General features: G+C 39.2%; 3 protein-coding genes and 1 non-coding gene across 4 annotated transcripts; 3 read left to right on the plus strand and 1 right to left on the minus strand.

The window, feature by feature from the left end:
* Nucleotides 1-1,584: 1,584 nt before the first annotated feature.
* LOC126790218 (protein ESMERALDA 1) lies at nt 1,585-6,659 on the plus strand. The gene is made up of 10 exons (XM_050516376.1): nt 1,585-2,179; nt 2,536-2,614; nt 3,240-3,307; nt 3,407-3,495; nt 3,781-3,978; nt 4,463-4,667; nt 4,776-4,943; nt 5,255-5,422; nt 5,521-5,711; nt 5,890-6,659. The coding sequence occupies exons 1-10, from the start codon at nt 1,802-1,804 to the stop codon at nt 6,050-6,052; spliced, it is 1,707 nt and encodes a 568-aa protein (XP_050372333.1). The 5' UTR covers nt 1,585-1,801; the 3' UTR covers nt 6,053-6,659.
* Nucleotides 6,660-6,828: 169 nt separating this feature from the next.
* On the plus strand, nt 6,829-6,899 carry TRNAG-GCC (transfer RNA glycine (anticodon GCC)). The gene has a single exon. It is a non-coding gene; the product is annotated as a tRNA-Gly (tRNA).
* Nucleotides 6,900-7,111: 212 nt separating this feature from the next.
* LOC126790870 (phytanoyl-CoA dioxygenase) lies at nt 7,112-10,062 on the plus strand. The gene is made up of 9 exons (XM_050517230.1): nt 7,112-7,323; nt 7,409-7,533; nt 7,625-7,685; nt 7,811-7,879; nt 7,991-8,109; nt 8,639-8,786; nt 8,906-9,050; nt 9,169-9,255; nt 9,757-10,062. The coding sequence occupies exons 1-9, from the start codon at nt 7,269-7,271 to the stop codon at nt 9,797-9,799; spliced, it is 852 nt and encodes a 283-aa protein (XP_050373187.1). The 5' UTR covers nt 7,112-7,268; the 3' UTR covers nt 9,800-10,062.
* Nucleotides 10,063-12,137: 2,075 nt separating this feature from the next.
* On the minus strand, nt 12,138-17,770 carry LOC126792476 (WUSCHEL-related homeobox 6). The gene is made up of 5 exons (XM_050518891.1): nt 17,592-17,770; nt 13,458-13,588; nt 12,963-13,343; nt 12,644-12,711; nt 12,138-12,515 (listed from the first exon to the last, which is right to left on the minus strand). The coding sequence occupies exons 1-5, from the start codon at nt 17,768-17,770 to the stop codon at nt 12,138-12,140; spliced, it is 1,137 nt and encodes a 378-aa protein (XP_050374848.1).
* Nucleotides 17,771-18,263: the final 493 nt, after the last annotated feature.

Consider the following 18,263-nt stretch of genomic DNA (forward strand, 5'->3'; position numbering starts at 1 on the left):
ATTTTCAGTGTTACTTTAGTGCTACGTGGTAATGTCTAGTTGTTTACTCTTCCAATTACAATTTGACACGCAAGATTTAACTAGAAAAATTATATTTCAGTTATTTTGTCAAAGATTATTTTAGGTTTTTTTTAAATCCTATACTTTACACCTTAATACTCTAAATCCTATATTCTAAATCTTAAATTCTAGTTTAAAATCATTAATACTCATAAAAATCATTTTATAAATAATAAAAATATGTTAAATTATAATTTTAATGTAATAAATTCACGTGTTGAAATAATAGGTAAAGAGTACCACTGAATATTGTCACGTAGTATTACAGTAGCATATAAAAATTTCTCGTCATTTATGATTAATATAAGGTTTTGGGCATGGTTAGTGATCACATAATGTGCCGAACAAAAGCCTCAAATTTTTGGGTGAGTCCATGTTGATTTTGCCAACTTTGTGAGTTGGATCTTATGGTGTGACCTTGGCCAAAAAATTCTGATGGAGACGCCACAAATCACAATGGATCTCATTGTTTGGTACCTTGGTTCTCATGCATGTTGTACTTATTGTCTTTAGAATCATTTGCATATCTTCAGTATGGCATTCACTCGGGTCGTACTTTCATCCCCATAGTTTACAGCCAAGGAAAGTCGGATACATTTCAATCGAACTCAGTGGCTTGAAGATGTGCGCTTGATGTGTTTGATTAAACAATCCCATTTCAAGTGCTTTCGACGGCCTATTATAGAGCATGGTCATTATTGTTAAATATGACAGTGGTGTGTTAGTGACACCGGAAGGATTCATTTTGTTGTATTTTTTGCACCTATAAGTTCATAACTTTACTTTGTTGGGGACATCTGTTATTTAGGTTTATTTAACCTTTTGAAGAATATAAAAGAACTTATAAAGGTGAACTCCAGAAGACCTTGATGCTCAATGATCATGAATCATCACACTCGCTTCAAAACAGTATTGTGCAGCTCTTTTACAAAGTATTCATTATTAACCCAAAAAAGTACACTAATTGAGATTAACAATCTTCCACGGAGGGTGCTTCTGTGGATTATGGAATTTTAAATTGCCTCTGAGCCCAAGTTATCTTTTGGTTCCAATCCTCAAGGAGATAATCAGACATTGCCCTTTTATTGCTTGCTTGTTAAATCAATCACGTCCGCCTTGCCTCGCTTTCAAGTCTCAACATCATTCTAAAAAAAATCAATGCAGCCATCTTTGATTGCCACTTGACCATTTTCTAACCGCGTGCCACTTACTTGCGTGACATTCTCTCTACAAGATATTGAAAGCCATCGAAATTATTTCGAGTACATTCTTTATAACTTCACGTCCCTCATTGATCGCATCAGCTGTGAAAAATTCCAACGTATAATCATTTTTATAAGACAATGATATGCAACGTAACTCAATTTCGATAATAGTTTCTCGATATTTCATTTTTAACGTAACTCAATTTCGATTTTAATTTCGACACTTATTTTCTTTTAAAGAAAAAAAGGAGAAGAAGAGAATTTGTGGCGGACAAATAGGAAACCCCGGTCAGTCTGGACTTGCAAAAGCCCATCTCATAATTCTTCCTCCTTTCTTCGTGGTTGTTTTTCTGCGTCACCATTTTGTCCTCTCAATTTCCTTCTCCTTCTTCTCCAAAAACCCAAATCACATGAAACACGAAAACTCGAAAAAAGCGGGACTCACATGACGTAGCACCGAGAGAGAGAGATTTTAGAGAGAGAAACAGGAGAGAGAGAAGCTCAAGCTCTCTCTAATTCGCTGAGCACAAATCCCGATGCACCCACCATACAACCGGCTACCGAGTAGCGGACACAACAGCCCGTCGCCGCCGCATTCGCCGCTCCGCTCTCCCCGCTACCGCCAAAACCGGTCGAAAGCGTCGGGCCGGTTCAACCACCCGCCGGGTCGGACCCTAATCCAGCGCATCGCCTGGCACCTCCTCTCCGTCCTCATCCGCCGCCAGGGCTTCTTCCTCTTCGCTCCTCTCCTCTACATCTCCGGCATGCTCCTCTACATGGGCTCCGGCTCCTTCCCCGACGACCGCCTCCCCATCATCCCCCGCCATTTCGCTCCCGGCTCCCGCTACCGCAGCCCCCAGCTCTACTTCAAGCTCCGCCCCGAAATGGACGCCGATAACTCCTCCGCCGATGCCGTAACTTCTCCTCTCTCTCTCTCTAATTTACTGTGAGATCTTTGTGCGGTGAATTCGGAATTTAGGATCAGAGAGATTCTGGTTTTGATGGTTCAGTAATGTCCTTATCAGTCTTTTATATTTACTGTTGTATTAGTTAGTTACTTAATTAATTAATGAGGGAGTTACTGACGGATTAGAGGAGTTACATTGGCAGATGAGTAATGCTTTTGGATTTGAGGAAGTGTTTTTGTGTGTGTTAATTTTCGAGTGCTGAAGGATCTTGAAACTCTGTAGATGTAGTAGTGTTGACTTTTGATTGGATTATTTTCGGTGTGCTGGTTGGTGACTTGAGGTGTGTGTTATATTTGGTGCAGATTTCGACTGTCTGGAAGCATTCGTACAGTTCGTATAAGGGTGTGGAGTGGAGACCGTGTGTGAACACTTCCGGAGGAGGTGAGTAGTTTCTGGTTGTGAGGTTGTGGTTAATAGCCTCGAATAAATGTTGTTTTCGTTTTGATTAGCTTATTATATGTATCTGGATTAGATTATAATCTAAATCCTGGCGGATTACGTTTCATTGATAATCGAAAGGGAACTTGAGATTTGTGATATTAGGTTTGATGTGAATTCTTTGTCAATTACAAGTGTAGTCTAGACACTCTCTTGTCTAATACCTGGTGGGAGATCTAGTTGTAATTCACATCCATTCGTGGGTAGATGTTGTTTGAATGAGGGATTAGTACTGATGAGGTGTTGGAATGTGGCTTGTACTTATCAGTTTCGCCCATGATCATAGTAAGTAGAACTTTGCACATCTTCAACTAAAGGAAAACTTAAGATTCTGAATTGTTGGGGTAGCAATTGAGGGTGATTGTGATGCTTCTCTGTAAGATTGAGAACCGGTTTTCATAACTTGTGTTGAATGTAATTTACATAAATGCAATTTTGGCTGCTGGTGTCCTTATCTTTCCCTAATTGCAGATATAATACAGTTTGTATATGTAGCTTTGCACACTTATATGTTGGTTTCAGTTGTCATGTAAAATTGATTATGTGATGATGTTTTTTGTTCTTGTAGTTTTACCTGAGGCAAATGGCTATATATATGTTGAGGCAAATGGTGGTCTAAATCAGCAAAGGACTTCTGTAAGTTTGATTCATCTTTTGTTGAGCATTGCTTTTTCGTCGGTATCTCACTCACGTAACGAGGTTGTTAACTGCATGGTTCTTTTTTATGCTTTCCAGATATGCAATGCTGTTGCTGTTGCAGGATATCTCAATGCAACACTTTTAATTCCCAATTTTCATTTTCATAGCATCTGGAGAGATCCAAGGTATGTAAGCACTTAATTATTTCAGCACATAGTTGATATTTTTTGTTCAAATAAAGAAAAAACTAAAGCACCAAAATAGATAAAGAAACTCTTTAAGTTACAACATCCAAGAGCAATTTTCTTTTTCCAACATGGGACTGCTTTACTCATACTTTAACTGGCATCTTGTTTATAACATCATACTTTTATTAGTTCTATATTATATTGATTGGATATTGTAGTTAGTGAATGATGCTTCTATAAACTGTATTCTGATTGGTTTTCCTATTAACCAATATTGTCCAGTAAATTTGGTGACATATATGATGAAGAATATTTCGTCAGCTCGTTGGAAAATGATGTCCGAGTCGTCAACAGAATTCCGGAGTACTTGATGGAACGATTCGATCGCAATATGACCAACGTTTACAACTTCAGAATTAAAGCATGGTCACCAATTTCATATTATAAGGATGCGGTTCTCCCAAGGCTACTTGAGGAAAAGTGAGTTCGAAATTTTGAATAAAAAGGTTTCCTGTTATGTTTATGGGTTGACTTCAATTTGTCTTCTTCTAACAATGAACCCTAGTATCACTTGTTTGGTAAACATGACAAGTTTTAGGTGAAAAGTAAGTGTTACTACTTACTACTAGTTCTAATTTATAAATCACTTATAAGTCCAGTGGGTAATAGGAATAGATTTGGGAAGAATGTCTTTGAAAATGCTGTATGGTTGCTCAGCAAAGTAAACGTAAGTGTCAACAATGAGTGTCTACAGCTAAAGGTTTTAATTCTCAGCTAGGACACATCTGTCCATGTGAATCTGAATCCCAAATCCTGTTGGGATTTGTTACGGGTGTTATGTTTTAGATATCTGTTTGAAATGTAATGTTCCTCTGTAATTATTCTTGTGACTTGGGGTGTGGCATGATTCATGCAGAGCTGATAAAAAGTTTATCTTACTCTATTTTTTTTTCCAACAAAACAGGGTTATACGGATTTCTCCTTTTGCCAATAGGTTGTCGTTTGATTCTCCTCCAGCTGTGCAACGACTTAGATGCTTGGCTAATTATAAAGCTCTAAGGTTCTCAAGTCCCATATTGACGTTGGGAGAAACTTTAGTTGCAAGAATGAAAGAACGCAGTGCAAATTATGGTGGCAAATATATTTCTGTGCATCTTCGGTTTGAAGAGGTTAGTCTATAATGAAGTAGCAGTGTAGATATCCTAATTCTCTTTTGTCTAACCTTAATAGCATATTTTTCTTCCTAGTATGCCAAGTGATCTTTTTTTTTTCTGCAGGACATGGTTGCCTTTTCTTGTTGTGAATTTGATGGTGGAGCACAAGAAAAGGTGGACATGACGGAAGCAAGGGAAAGGGGTTGGAAAGGGAAATTTAACAAACCTGGGAGGGTGATACGTCCTGGAGCAAACAGAATCAATGGAAAATGTCCCCTCACTCCTTTGGAGGTATGTTTTGCTTCTGTATTGTTGTATTGCTTGTATATGGATTCATTAATGTATTACTTAGCTCACAAAAAAGAGCCTTGCTTTTGCCATTTTCTGATTAAACCAATAATCATACTTTCGAAGACAACATACAATAACTAATGATCAGAAACTATTTTGCTATATCTAAGAAAATTAGTTCGAGTACTTATAATAGCTGAACCCATATTTGTAAGCCAGCCTATGCCTTTGTTTCATTAGTGAGCTGGAATACTGGTCAAGTGCTGTTAATTGTCGTTGATTTTAATTTATTTCTTGTTTCCCCTTGTCAGGTTGGCTTGATGCTTAGGGGAATGGGATTTGATAAGAACTCATATATCTACTTGGCATCTGGAAAGATATACGATGCTGAGAGAACAATGGCTCCATTACTGGAAATGTTTCCGAATTTGATAACTAAAGAGATGATTTCTACAGATGAGGAGCTTGCTCCGTACAAGGTAATAGTCTTTAGTTTATGTTTCTTCGTTTTTTCCCCCAGATTCTGTTTTGATGTCTGTTACAAACTATTATTTCTGACATGAGTTTCTGCTTCTAGAATTATTCTTCCAGGATGGCTGCAATAGATTACACTGTTTGTCTTCACAGTGAGGTATTTGTAACAACTCAAGGAGGAAACTTTCCCCATTTTCTGATGGGACACAGAAGATACTTGTATGGTGGACACTCCAAGACTATTAGGCCTGACAAGCGGAAGTTAGCATTACTATTTGATAATCCAAAAATCGGGTACATCATATCTCCTTTGCAGTTTATTTTCTTTGAAAAAAATGTATGTGAAATGACTGGAAAGAGGCTCCATTGATGATAGTTATTATATATTGAGGTTGATATACACCGTCTTAATGTTTAATCTTGTCTTTTCTCTAATTTCTTACATACATCTTGATGGTGTTGGTCATCCCAGATGGAAGGCTTTCAAGCGTCAATTGCTTAGTATGCGGTCTCATAGCGATTCAAAGGGGTTTGAGCTTAAGAGGCCAAATGACTCTATATATACCTTTCCATGCCCGGATTGCATGTGCCGAACAAACAAGTCAGAGGATTCAAAACCGTCATTAGCTACGTGATTTGGCATGATGTTGGGTGGGTGTAACCTGCACCTGTTATTTTGTGAGCACACCTTGCTGGTGACCCCTCTTTTTTGTGTGGGTATTCTTTCATTTTTTCCCCCTCTCGGCTATACGTGGAGAGGGCATACACTCAAGTTTTGAGAACTACAAGGAATTTGTTGGGGTCTGAAATATATTCTTAATTTCCCGGGGATTGGACCGGAGGAGTTTGCATATCTTGTATATGTGCCTGAAGAGAACATAGCGGCAACAGTGACAACAAGCCTTCCATCATAGCAGTTCTCGGGTGTTGACTGAGTGTTTTGTATTTGCAGCTGCTATATTTAAGAAGCTGTGAAAATGACAATCACTTTCCTTAACACCCTGGTTTTTGTAATGTTTGTAGACTAGTTAGAGCTTGACTGGCATGGGCAAATAGGTTCAGGTTGATTTTGTGTACATTTCTCTACAATCAGGGTATTCTTTCTCTTCTTTGGGGTTTTGATGATGTAACTTTTCTTCCGCTTAGAGGTTAGTCAGGTTACTCTTACAGGCGTTATCAGTTATCACATCAATGGGTACATACATGAATTTTTTGTGAATGAAACCTTTCTGGATTGCATTGCTTCATTTTCTCTTCAATGTTTGCTCAGTGCCAAGAACGCAATGCCCATCTTCGTTCTTTCCCCATCTTTGTTTTTGGGCTGCAATGCCATGAAACCATTTTAATGGCTTATAAGTTGTACTACTGAAATCACACTCTTATAAGTTTAAGTAGCAAAAGTCTCCAACCGGCACCAGTGGTCTAGTGGTAGAATAGTACCCTGCCACGGTACAGACCCGGGTTCGATTCCCGGCTGGTGCACTAATTTTTTTATTTTACTTTATTTACTTTGTTCTTTTTGCGATCTTACGACCTAACATGGATGACCAAACTAATCTCATTAGTTATAATTTATTCTCCTCTTATATAGTCTGACATGTTTTTGCTAAACTAATATCAATATTTTGAGGGATATTTATCATCTTGATGATAACTGATTATGATATGTTTGCTTCGAAAATTAGAAACAACCAATCTTGACCTTATCGTATTCTCGATCAAATCTTCATTCTTTGACAAACCCCGCGATACATACACGTTTCACACCAAAGTATATACGGATATACCAGAGAGACCAGAGGACAGGACATCACCGTTAGCTCCAACGTTTGACCTTTCTCCGAATCCGCCATGGGAATCGCCGGCAATCTCACTCCCGACCAAATCCAATCCTTCAACTCCCAAGGTTAGCCCCCACCGCCAAACCCGCACCTTAAACAACATTCCTGTCTCTTCTTGTTCCTAACTCGTTTGCATGTTTAATCTCGCAGGTTATCTTGTCCTGGAATCGTTCGCGAGTCCCGATGACATCACGGCCATGAGGACCAGGATGGACCAGTTGCTCCGCGACTTTGACTGCTCCGGCACCGCCTCTATTTTCTCTACCAAGAACCAGGTAATTTTACCGTGATTACATTTATCTCAAGTAAAATTTCCAATCTTTTTACTTGCCGAGGATTAAAGTCGGACCCCTTTGTTGCTTGCAGCAAAGTAAGACTGACAATTATTTCTACGAAAGTGTCGACAAGATTTCGTTTTTCTTTGAAGGTAGTTAACCACTTTTATGTTCAGTTTAACCTAGATGTTGTATAACACTTGAGTTAGTTATATCAGTATGATGATTATGGGCTTTTGAGGATTTTGATATGTATGGTACTTGTTGATTTTGGCAGAGAAAGCTTTTGGGGATGATGGAAGTCTAAAACAGTCAAAGGAACTTTCAATTAATAAAGTTGGACATGGTGAGTTGACCTTGATTTTGATCACAATTTGTGATGGAGTAGCTAAACTGTACATTGTCCTTTTGATGTAGAGACTAAAAGTGTAGAGAATTTTGCGGTTTGTTGGTGCAGCATTACATGAGCTTGATCCGGTATTCAGAAAGTTCTCTTACTCTGAGAAAGTTTCGGGTTTGTTATCCTCCTTGGCATACAAAAGGCCCGTTCCGGTTCAGTCTATGTATATCTTTAAGGTATTACATATTTTTGTGTATGAAGTTTTGGTTTGATTTATGATGTCGTTGCGTTCTCTCTTGCGGTTTGACATCTTTAACATTATTTCTTTTGACAACAAGGCTGTTATGCGGAAGGAAACTCAGAAGGATAGGATACATTTTATATGATAATCAAATTGACTAGAAGGAATATACAATTGGAATGTTGGCCTGTGATTTTGAGAATTTTCTGTTTGCCTCAGAACTTCCATATATGCTGGTGTTTATGGATGGTGTAATGCAGTAACATTCAAATATATAGACGCTTTCCTGTCTAACTCATGAATGAAAAATTTATGCGTAGATTAATAGATATGTAGATACGAAACTGATACTTTTTAGGATTCGATCTCAGATGGAATCACGCCCGTGTCTAGCGACCGGTAGAATTATCAGGACCAAGAATTTGAAACTGTATAATGTAAATAGGGCAGTGTAACATTTATACATCTGCAAGTTGTAAGCAATCTGATTTACACAAATTAATCTATAAGAATATTGCTTGCAGCAACCGGGTATTGGAGGCGAGGTAGTGCCACATCAGGATAACTCATTTCTTTATACCGAACCACAAACTTGCACAGGGCTGTGGCTGGCCTTGGAAGATGCAACATTAATAAATGGATGCCTATGGGCGATTCCTGGATCTCAAAAGGGTAGGGTTCTCCTTCTGCACCTCTTCTTCCTGACGACATCATTGTCTATCATGACGTTTCTGCTTGATGTGTTTGATGTATTCAAGTTTTACTGTGATTTGCCTCTTTTTGTGATGCAGATGGTCTTGTTAGGCGATTTATCAGAGGTGAAAACGGTGTGACCTTTGATCGGCCTTCCCCTGCGTATGATCCAAAAGATTTTGTGCCTATTGAAGTCAAAGCTGGGTCCTTAATTGTTATTCATGGTGATCTTATACATCAAAGGTCAGTCACGTTGATTTGTTTCTGTTGATTCTTTGGGAAATGCATGTGATCCATCTCCTTTGCTGGATGACCTGAAAAGACTCCTTTTGCTTTTCTTCTTCTCATTCTTGGACTGCAGCTTCGAGAACCAGTCTTCAAAGTCAAGGCATGCGTATAGCTTACATGTGGTAGATACAGATGGCTGCAAATGGGCTCCAGATAATTGGTAAATTTTACATCAATAATTTTTAAGCTCCACATCTTGTTTCAGGAGTGACTACATGACAGTCTATTTTTCTGGTTTCTATACCTTTGACGTATGAATGCAAACTATAAACTATATTGTGAGTCGGAAATAGCTGAGTGTGCCAGTTCTTGACGTGTTAAGATTGAGTGAAGGATAGTCGACAAGGATAGTCTATATTAGTGTTGTTTGCAACCAACTCTTCAAAAAAAAAAAAAATAGAAACTATCATAAAAGCAAAATGAAGATCTTTCCAACAGAGATAATGGTATGAGAAAAGTGCTACCTTTGCAGGACAAAATAATGTAGTACCAAAGATGGTTTCTTTGTTGTCTTATTTCTGTTGGCTGTCTGTGCTCTCTTTATTGTGTTTATGACATCTTGCTCTATGACTTACAACTTGGAGGCCCTAGCTCAAAATCGATTGGTTTATGTAGCTGGTAACTGATTTATACTAAAGCCTATGGTTTTATCTTGAACCAGGATTCGGCGGAAGGTGGAACCAGAACCCATCTATGTTTCTTAACTTGACCTGAGAGTCGATCTCTAAGCTCGGTTTGTGGTTCTGCTGTTCTGCATGCTGATACATGATCACACATCTATCTCCTTTACAGCAGTTATGGTCTCACTGTAATTTATAATGCTATCTGCGGTTTTAGGTTCGAACAATGCAGATTTCCAGTGTTGCAATATCTCCTACAATAAACAAAGTTGTGATATACCAATTCGGATGGTCTGCAACATGTTTAAATTACAGAAGTTCAATGCAAACTTAAACTTATACGCTGACCTGTACTGTTAGCTGATGGATGCTTATAATTTCAAAGACAATCCTCGAGACTCTCTGTAACCTGTGTGCTACAAAGGAAGTTTTGAGCCTGTGTCTTGGGTATTCTCAACTGGGAAAAGATACGTAGATCAAGGCTATGATTACAAATCATTCAAGTCAGAAGTCTTCAAATCATAAACTAAGCAATTTTTCAATCGTAGAACATCATGAAAACCTTATTTATCGAGTTTGTTAATAGCAAGCAGACTGTTCCTTTTTCAAGCGTACGTGCTCCTGGCCGAAACACATAATGATTTTGCTTGTTTCGATTATGCTCAGTCGAGCGTCCCTGTTCTCTTATGTAGTTTTGTCGAACTGAGCCTCGAGGTTGGCCTAGGAGAATCACCCTATCAACGATTCATAGCTAGGGTGATCAATGTCACAAAATTATCATCCAAATTCATAGTCGGGATTATTCTCCATCCCCACCAGAAAAGGCTGTTGGTATAGACTTATAGAGTTATAGTACACTATCTATAGGGCATGTCGGCTTTATTAACTACTCCCTGACCCCCACGTACAAAATCGACCTGAGTGTGCGAAATACTGACATAGCCGTGCAATAATCGTATTAGAGATAGAATGAGCAAAACAATGGGATGAATTTCCCTGACATGCATGGAGCTACAGTTAGGTATGCCTTACCTCACTCACTAAATATGTAGGTAACGCAGACTCTGTCCTTGTCCAATTTCCATGTATAAGTTCGGAGAACAGCTAGGGTTTATAATGGAACTTCGAACTTCGATTACCTTATAGCCGTCGGGCAGCCAGTTGCAGGACGAGACGTTAGACGTCACCATCGGTTCCTAGATTTTAAGGCGTATGTTTGAATTGAGATGAGAACATGTTTCGCGGTTATCGACCTTCTTCATCAACGTTTGCAAATGCAGGTTTACATGTTTACCAACTTACAATATAACGGCATCTTAGTTTATTGAAGCAAGCTAGCAATTAGCAAGTCCAGTTTGCCTTCTTTCCTCATTCTACTCTAGATAACTCGATCTGCATGTGGCTTAATTTGGAGGTATAAAAGCTAAAGCCTCGGTTTTCAGTTAGTGTATATTATGGATTCATGGGCATTGAAAGAATATATATTGCTATACAAGCTATAATTACATAATGAAGATCCTAGCTAGCTAGCCTATACTTAAGTCAAAATTTGAGGATTTGTCCAATGTCTAGGAGACCGTTGAGTATTATGTATGTAGCTCCGAACTTCATTAGGTGTAGATTTCTTTTCTTGAGACTGGTCCTTCAAATCTACTACAACTCTACAAGCGCCGGGGACACGTACAGTACTTTTAGGTTATTAAATCTCTCTGTAGAGCGCTCATATACAGTAGTACGTCCATCAGTGGACGAATAAGATATTAAGCCAGATATACCGATTCAAATCGTTATGCCTATCGTTAATTTAGATGCCATTGTGAATACCTTTTTGGTGTAGTACTGTATATGGTATGAATTATGAAGTGGAGTGACCATGATCGGACGAAACCAGTATTCAAGATTTGCACACACGTATGTAAATGTATAATAAAATAAAATAAACTTGTTCTGTTAATTAAGAGTTAATTAACAAACGCAGTACGTACGTGATCTAGAAGCAATAAACTTGTTCTGTCGCATGCATGCACAAGACAATGAATTCGAAAATGCTGGATCAGGTCGCACATATAACTCAAACTGATCTTGACATTGAACTCACTTGCGTAGTAATGCTTATATATGTGTTGGCCTTTCATTTTCAATGGACTTCGAGAGTACGATATATGGACTTTTATTAATTTACAGAAATATAAATGGTACACGACTACGCGTAGAAATTAAATTAAGAACGCTAACTAACTAAAAGAGGACATCAATGCAACCTAGCTACTCTCCGAGCAAATAAAAGAAACAAATTAAAGTGGGAACAAATAGAAAATACAGAACTTGCAGGCTTGATCATAAACATGTACGCATTATTCCATGAAAGAGAATTCACGCATGTATACTACCATTACATGAAGAAATAGTTATATGCTAATTCTTAAAAGTTCAAAGAAATTGATAATATAGGTCGATCTGCCATGAAGTCTGCAGTAGTGTCTGTGCTTGCGGTTTTGCTGCTTGTAGGTAATCTGGTATCATTAGCATCCTTAAGACTTTCCCTCTTGAGTGGAAAGAGCTCCAGAGTTTGAGTTTCTCTACTTTCTTCTTCTTCTCCTTTGATATTGGGTGCAGCCAATACCATACCGCAATCATAATCATAGTAGTGATGAGAATTCAAGAACTTTGTGTAAATTAATGTCGCTGACGCGTTTGTGTGTACTGATGTGGGTCTAGGCGAATCTGATTGTTCCACTAGTTGCCTGTAGGAATTGCTTTTCACCATGCTCATCGTCTCTTGCAGTACTGAACATGATTCCTGAGGACGTACGTATAGTAACAAGAGTGAAACTCATGCAGGTTTGTAAAGGCAGTAAATATATATATCCATATCATGAATTCGATTTATTACTACATTTTCTTGAGATCGGTTTGATATTACCCTACCTGATCAGAAAGAACAGTGCACTTTGGTATTCTCTGGGGCTCAACTTCAAGACTTGAGTTTGTTAATCCTGCAAGTAGACAATTCGATCAGTTTCGTGTGAGATATTTAAATCTTACGGGAAACAAATTTACACTTAATTAGGTTATCCTGCTCTTAACTGCACACACAAACACTTTAATTTAATTTATGAAGATGGTTAATTATAATTACAGAAGCAAGTGACCTAAAAGCTAAAGGTGGTGGCGGCGGAACCATGAGTCCAACACACGCACGGATTTGACTAGTGTTAATAAGAAAATGATGCTAACTAATTAGTACCTCCTGCAGATTCTTTGTCCTGGAGACTGCAAAGTGTGTTGCTGGTTAAAGTTTGTAATTTCTTAGAGTCAGTCTGATATATTGACATGAGTTCACGGCGTCTTTTCTGCCTCTCCCTGGCTCGGTGGTTCTGAAACCAGTAGAATACATTCTTGCTTTCAATCTTCCCAAAGTTTCGAAGCTGTGCAGTCATCAGTTGGATTTGTTGGGCCGTCGGTGTCTTTAACCCAGATCGATACAGCTTTTCCAGGGCCATTAGCTGTTCCCCAGTTGGATTCCATCGGGTACTTCGCGTTGGAGCTGCAGCTGCTAGCTTTTTATCAACACAAAAACAACCAGCGCTACCTCTTCCTGGCTCTGATGATGTCGTTACTCGAACCACTGCATACATATGAACACTATTATCAATTTTTATTATCACGTACTACTGTCACATACCCACAGAATATTCAGACCATCAAGGAATTGTGTGTTTTTGTGTGTGTGCATGCGTACTCTGATGATGGTGGTGGTTGAAGAGCACAGGGTTTTGGGTAGTGTTGGAAGTAGAGGTAAGCTTCGGAACGAGTAGTACTCTAGGCTGATCCTTGTTATTGTGTATGTGAGGGTCTCTACAATCACCGCTCCTACACTCCATCATCATCAACATCACTGATAGTTATTCAAACGAGGATGGCGAAGTAGACAAGGGAATGTTTCGAATGAAGCGCAAAGATGAGAGGCGGATGAAGAGACTGAATGAGGTATGTATGTATATATAGTCGTAGACTCGTAGAGGTTTTCTTCATATATTTCAAGTCCCAATTATAAACATGCAAGAATAATAATGGAAGATCACATAATATAAAATGATGACATTGAGCTTACGTAACGAAGAGAGGGAAATAATTAATGAGAGAAATGAAGTATCACTCGCTGGAGGTTAAGTCTCACTACCTCCCATCCTCCTGACAAATACATTTAATTTTCAACAAAACTCTGTCTGAAAAATAAAATATACCACCACTAGCTGTATATAGAATAGTAGATATGGTGTCCACAAATTAATTAGATGAACAAATTAAGCTAGCTGGACCGATTCTATAAATAGAAAAGAAAAACTATGGGAAGCTAAGAAAATGAATTCTCAGACTCCCGTCCATGATATATTTTGAGATTGATAAACTGCCTATATATGCATGTATACATGATACATCCATGCAGAATATACTACATATATATATATATATATAACATTCTACAAGGTATATATTTTGGATCTGCATAATGCCTATATATTTCGGCTGCCGCACGTTATACCGCCGCGTATAGCAAAATTTCCCATATAATTCTTGTTTTGTTATAGCTAGTCACCAATATATATACAGATATTGATGATGGGAAATATATGCTTCAGAGGTTGGTAGTTGATCGGATTAAATATTATTACTATTACGTATATATGCACGTGATTTAGCAGAGATATATCCCAGTCGACCCGCTACCTAAACATTTCCCGTTATTGTCTCCATCATCAATATCATGAACACGCACTTCATGTTCGTCCTGATCCAGCAGACTTCGCCATAACTTTGCTGTCCCTAGCTCGCGAGCTCAATACACTATAATGTCTTCGTTATTGATTTCCCCAATTTATTACCATTTATATCTCTCTGCAAGTAGCCACCTCAGCTGCCGTTCCTCTTCTCCGGGGACTTTACCATCTCATGATCACTTTCAAATCATTATTAGACAATGTATATATGCTTCTCGATCGGATGACATCACTTCCATGAATATTTGGCAATAATGGCCTACCTTCTTTATGGTTTCATTTGAATGTACAGTGCACTAGCTCGTCTCACTGTTTGTTTTTTTCTTTCCGATCAGTTTATCCGGTTTCTCCCTTATAAGCTTACAAGTCTTATTCAAATTACTCACTTGCTAATCATGAGACGAAAACAAAGACTGCTCTCTTGCTAATATATATCACAAGCATGTCATACAATTATATTATAATCCATGACAAGCTAGGGTTCCCCTTGTTTAGAGATCCGGATAACTCCGTCCTAGCTACAAGAAACAAACAGTTTGGACTACAAGGAGCCCTCTCCTGCGGCACGGATTGGAAAGGCACACACATTACCACCTTTTAGTATGCAATAAACAAGTTGGATCTAGGCATTCAAGAATGAATATTTATGGCTAAATATATGCAATTATTTGAAGAGGAAAAAAGCATTTTCAACGGTAAAGTTTTTTCTTGCTTGAGCATGTAAATACAACGCGTCTATATATATGATCAAAGAGTTATAAGCGAATTAGCAAAATAGGGTTAACCAACACTTTAATACCCTAATCTATCAAGTACGCGTAAGTATGAAAAATTGTTTCAATTATTTAGACATATATAATGGTAGGAGAAAAACGCTACCTCTGCACGACAAAATTATAACATGGTTTACGTCTCACTTTATTGATCAGTTTATGTTTGTTGGCTGGCTGTCTGTTCTCTTTTAGTTGTAGGGATTTAAGACATTAATTGTCTATGACCTCTGTCCAACTTAGAGACCGTAGCTGATTTTTTTTTTTAGGTTTCTTGTAGCTGTAAACTTGTTAAATATATCCTAAAGACTATGGCCGGTTTAATCCTGAACCTGGATTCGGCGGAATGTGGCATGCGCCAGATCGAGCTCTATCATCTTTGTATCTTAACATGATCTTTAAGTGGCAGAAATATATACTACAGATAATCAGAATGAGGGTCGTGCATCTAGTAATAGCCACAAGATCTGAGTGATTGAGTACGTGTTGTGTGCGGATGCCGGATGGTCAGAATTAACATGTAATAGAATGAGTAAACAAGGGGATGAGTCGTATAACTTGCCCTGGCATTCATGGTACTAGATCGGAAGTAGGTAATCCTTCCATCACTTCATCAGATTTTTGCCGTCATTGACGATTAAGTATTTATCGCTGAATTATTTGTACCCGCCACCCCCTTCAAATTTCAACCGCACGTATTGGATTTGATTATATAACCCTTGAGGCCTTAGACCTTGGATTAGCACAAATGTTGGAATAAAGGGACTTAAAAATCGGATGTTCATGAGATAGTTCAAGAAATGTAAAATGAAATGTAAAAATAGCTTGTTGTAAACTGTTAATTTGACATTGACAAAAACAGATGATGGAATAAACCATAAGGGCTGGCTGTAGACATCGAGGATTTAGGAATGGAAGGCTACAGACTATGAAGGCTAGGGTTTTCATTTTGAGACTATTTAGGGTTGTAGACATCGAGGATTTAGGAATGGAAGGCTACAGACTATGAAGGGTAGGGTTTTCATTTTGAGACTATTTAGGGTTGTAGACATCGAGGTTTTAAGAATGGAAGGCTACATACTATTAGCTCTCTCTCTCTCTGTAGAGTTCGTATATGTATTACATGTACGTGTTTTGATCCAATTATTGGTGGAGTCGTCATTGTCCGGCATGCGCAATCCTAATTCGTTGGTGTTAAATCTATCTAAATTTTGGAAGCCGTCGTCAATAATATATGTGTACGTATACCCTGTGTCGACATAAAGTGGTGACCCCCAGCGCGTGCACACATACATATACTGATATACAGAACTTCTGTTAATCAGCGTGACGCAATATTCTGCAAAATTACCCAACTATTTTGTCGCATGCATGGTACGTACAATACTACAATTAGAGACAATGTAGGACCAGGCTAATCTGGAGAACGATCTTGACATATGAGAGGTTACTATTCTTGCATATGTATTGACCTTTCATTTTCAATGGACCTCCAAATCCCATATGGAGTCTACAGAAATAGAAGAGATCGGGTAGCAAACTAGTGTAGAACGAGAATCTGAAAATAAATAAAAATACAGACATGTGTACAAATAAAATGTAATTTATTGAATATCAAGCGCGGGGTTACAATCTTTGTGAACTCCTCTGATTCTATCTCCGTATGTAACTTGGCTCAAGGGTGACGTGTACTTGATCTTGAGAATTTGAGTTTGATTTGGATTTGAATTTGATGAAGAACGAGCGATTTGGGCGCTTGACGATTCTTTGTGGACTTAAGTTTGGATTTGGATTTGATGAAGAACGAGCGATTTGGTGGCTTGATGATTCTTCGTGGATTTGATGATCTTCGTGGACTTAAGAGACTTCGGGATTTGTCGAGAGTGATCTTGCTCAAGTGATGTAATAACCCCAATTTTTCAAACAATATTTGATTTGAAATAATTCTATAAAGTTTTGAAATTCATTTAAATTGAATTTGATTTGTTGCAAACGTTACGAAACGGAAACGGAAACGTTCCGAGAACGTTTATTAAGAAAACGTTACGTTTCCGAACGAATTTATCGACTTTTATTTTGTCGCTCGGTTGCGAAAACTTTCTTCACGGAAGTTGTAGAGCTCGTCGATACGAGTTCGGGAACATGTGACACGTTCGAATCGGACGTCGGATGTAAAAGTTATTAACGATAGAAGTTAGTTTCCGATTTGGAAACGGGTATAAATAGAATAGTTTGTGAATTAGAGTTTCCAATTCAGGAAACCCTTCTCTTTTGTTTCGCCGCCTCCCTTTCTCTCTCCCTCCCTCGCGACTCTCTCTCCCCTACCTCTCCTTCCAAGCCGGCGATTTCCCTCCAATCGCCTCCGTGCTCAACACCGCCGGTGTCACAGAGACCGCGTGACCACGACGCAGCGATCGGTAGTAGCGGCGACGCACCCCGAGCGGGGATCGAGCAACACCGACGGAGCTTGACCTCGGGATCTTCGAGTTCGACGTGGCCGGCATCGCAGGAGCTCGGCGCCACCACCACGACCTCGCCCCTTCCTCCGCGACGCGAACCTACCCACGGGAGACTCACCTCGAGCAGCGGCGCCATCGATCATCCTTCCTCCGAAACCGAGTCTCACGGCGACTTTTGGAGCTACATCGAGGGAATCCGACGGTCCAAAACGTCGATAGAGGTAATGAATAGCTTCGACTAATTGTTGTGATGGTTGATGATGATTGTTGGAACTTTTTGGTTGGATTTGAGGAGATCGGGGGTTGATGAACGCCGCCGCTTTAGGCGGCGCGTGTGGAAGTATGGGGTGGTGTAGGGGCGGCCTAAGGCCGGAGGGAAGGAGAGGGGAGAAAGTAGGAGAGATTCGAGGTAGCGGTGGCGTGCTACGCGCCGCGGTTAGCCTCGGCGCGTGGGCCCCACGCGCGGGCCGCCGGAGGTGGCGCGTGTGCCACACGCGCCGCCACGTGCGGTGGTGCGAACAATTTCGACAGAAGGGCA

Source organism: Argentina anserina, chromosome 4 (assembly GCF_933775445.1).
Source record: "Argentina anserina chromosome 4, drPotAnse1.1, whole genome shotgun sequence".
Classification (NCBI taxonomy): domain Eukaryota; kingdom Viridiplantae; phylum Streptophyta; class Magnoliopsida; order Rosales; family Rosaceae; genus Argentina; species Argentina anserina.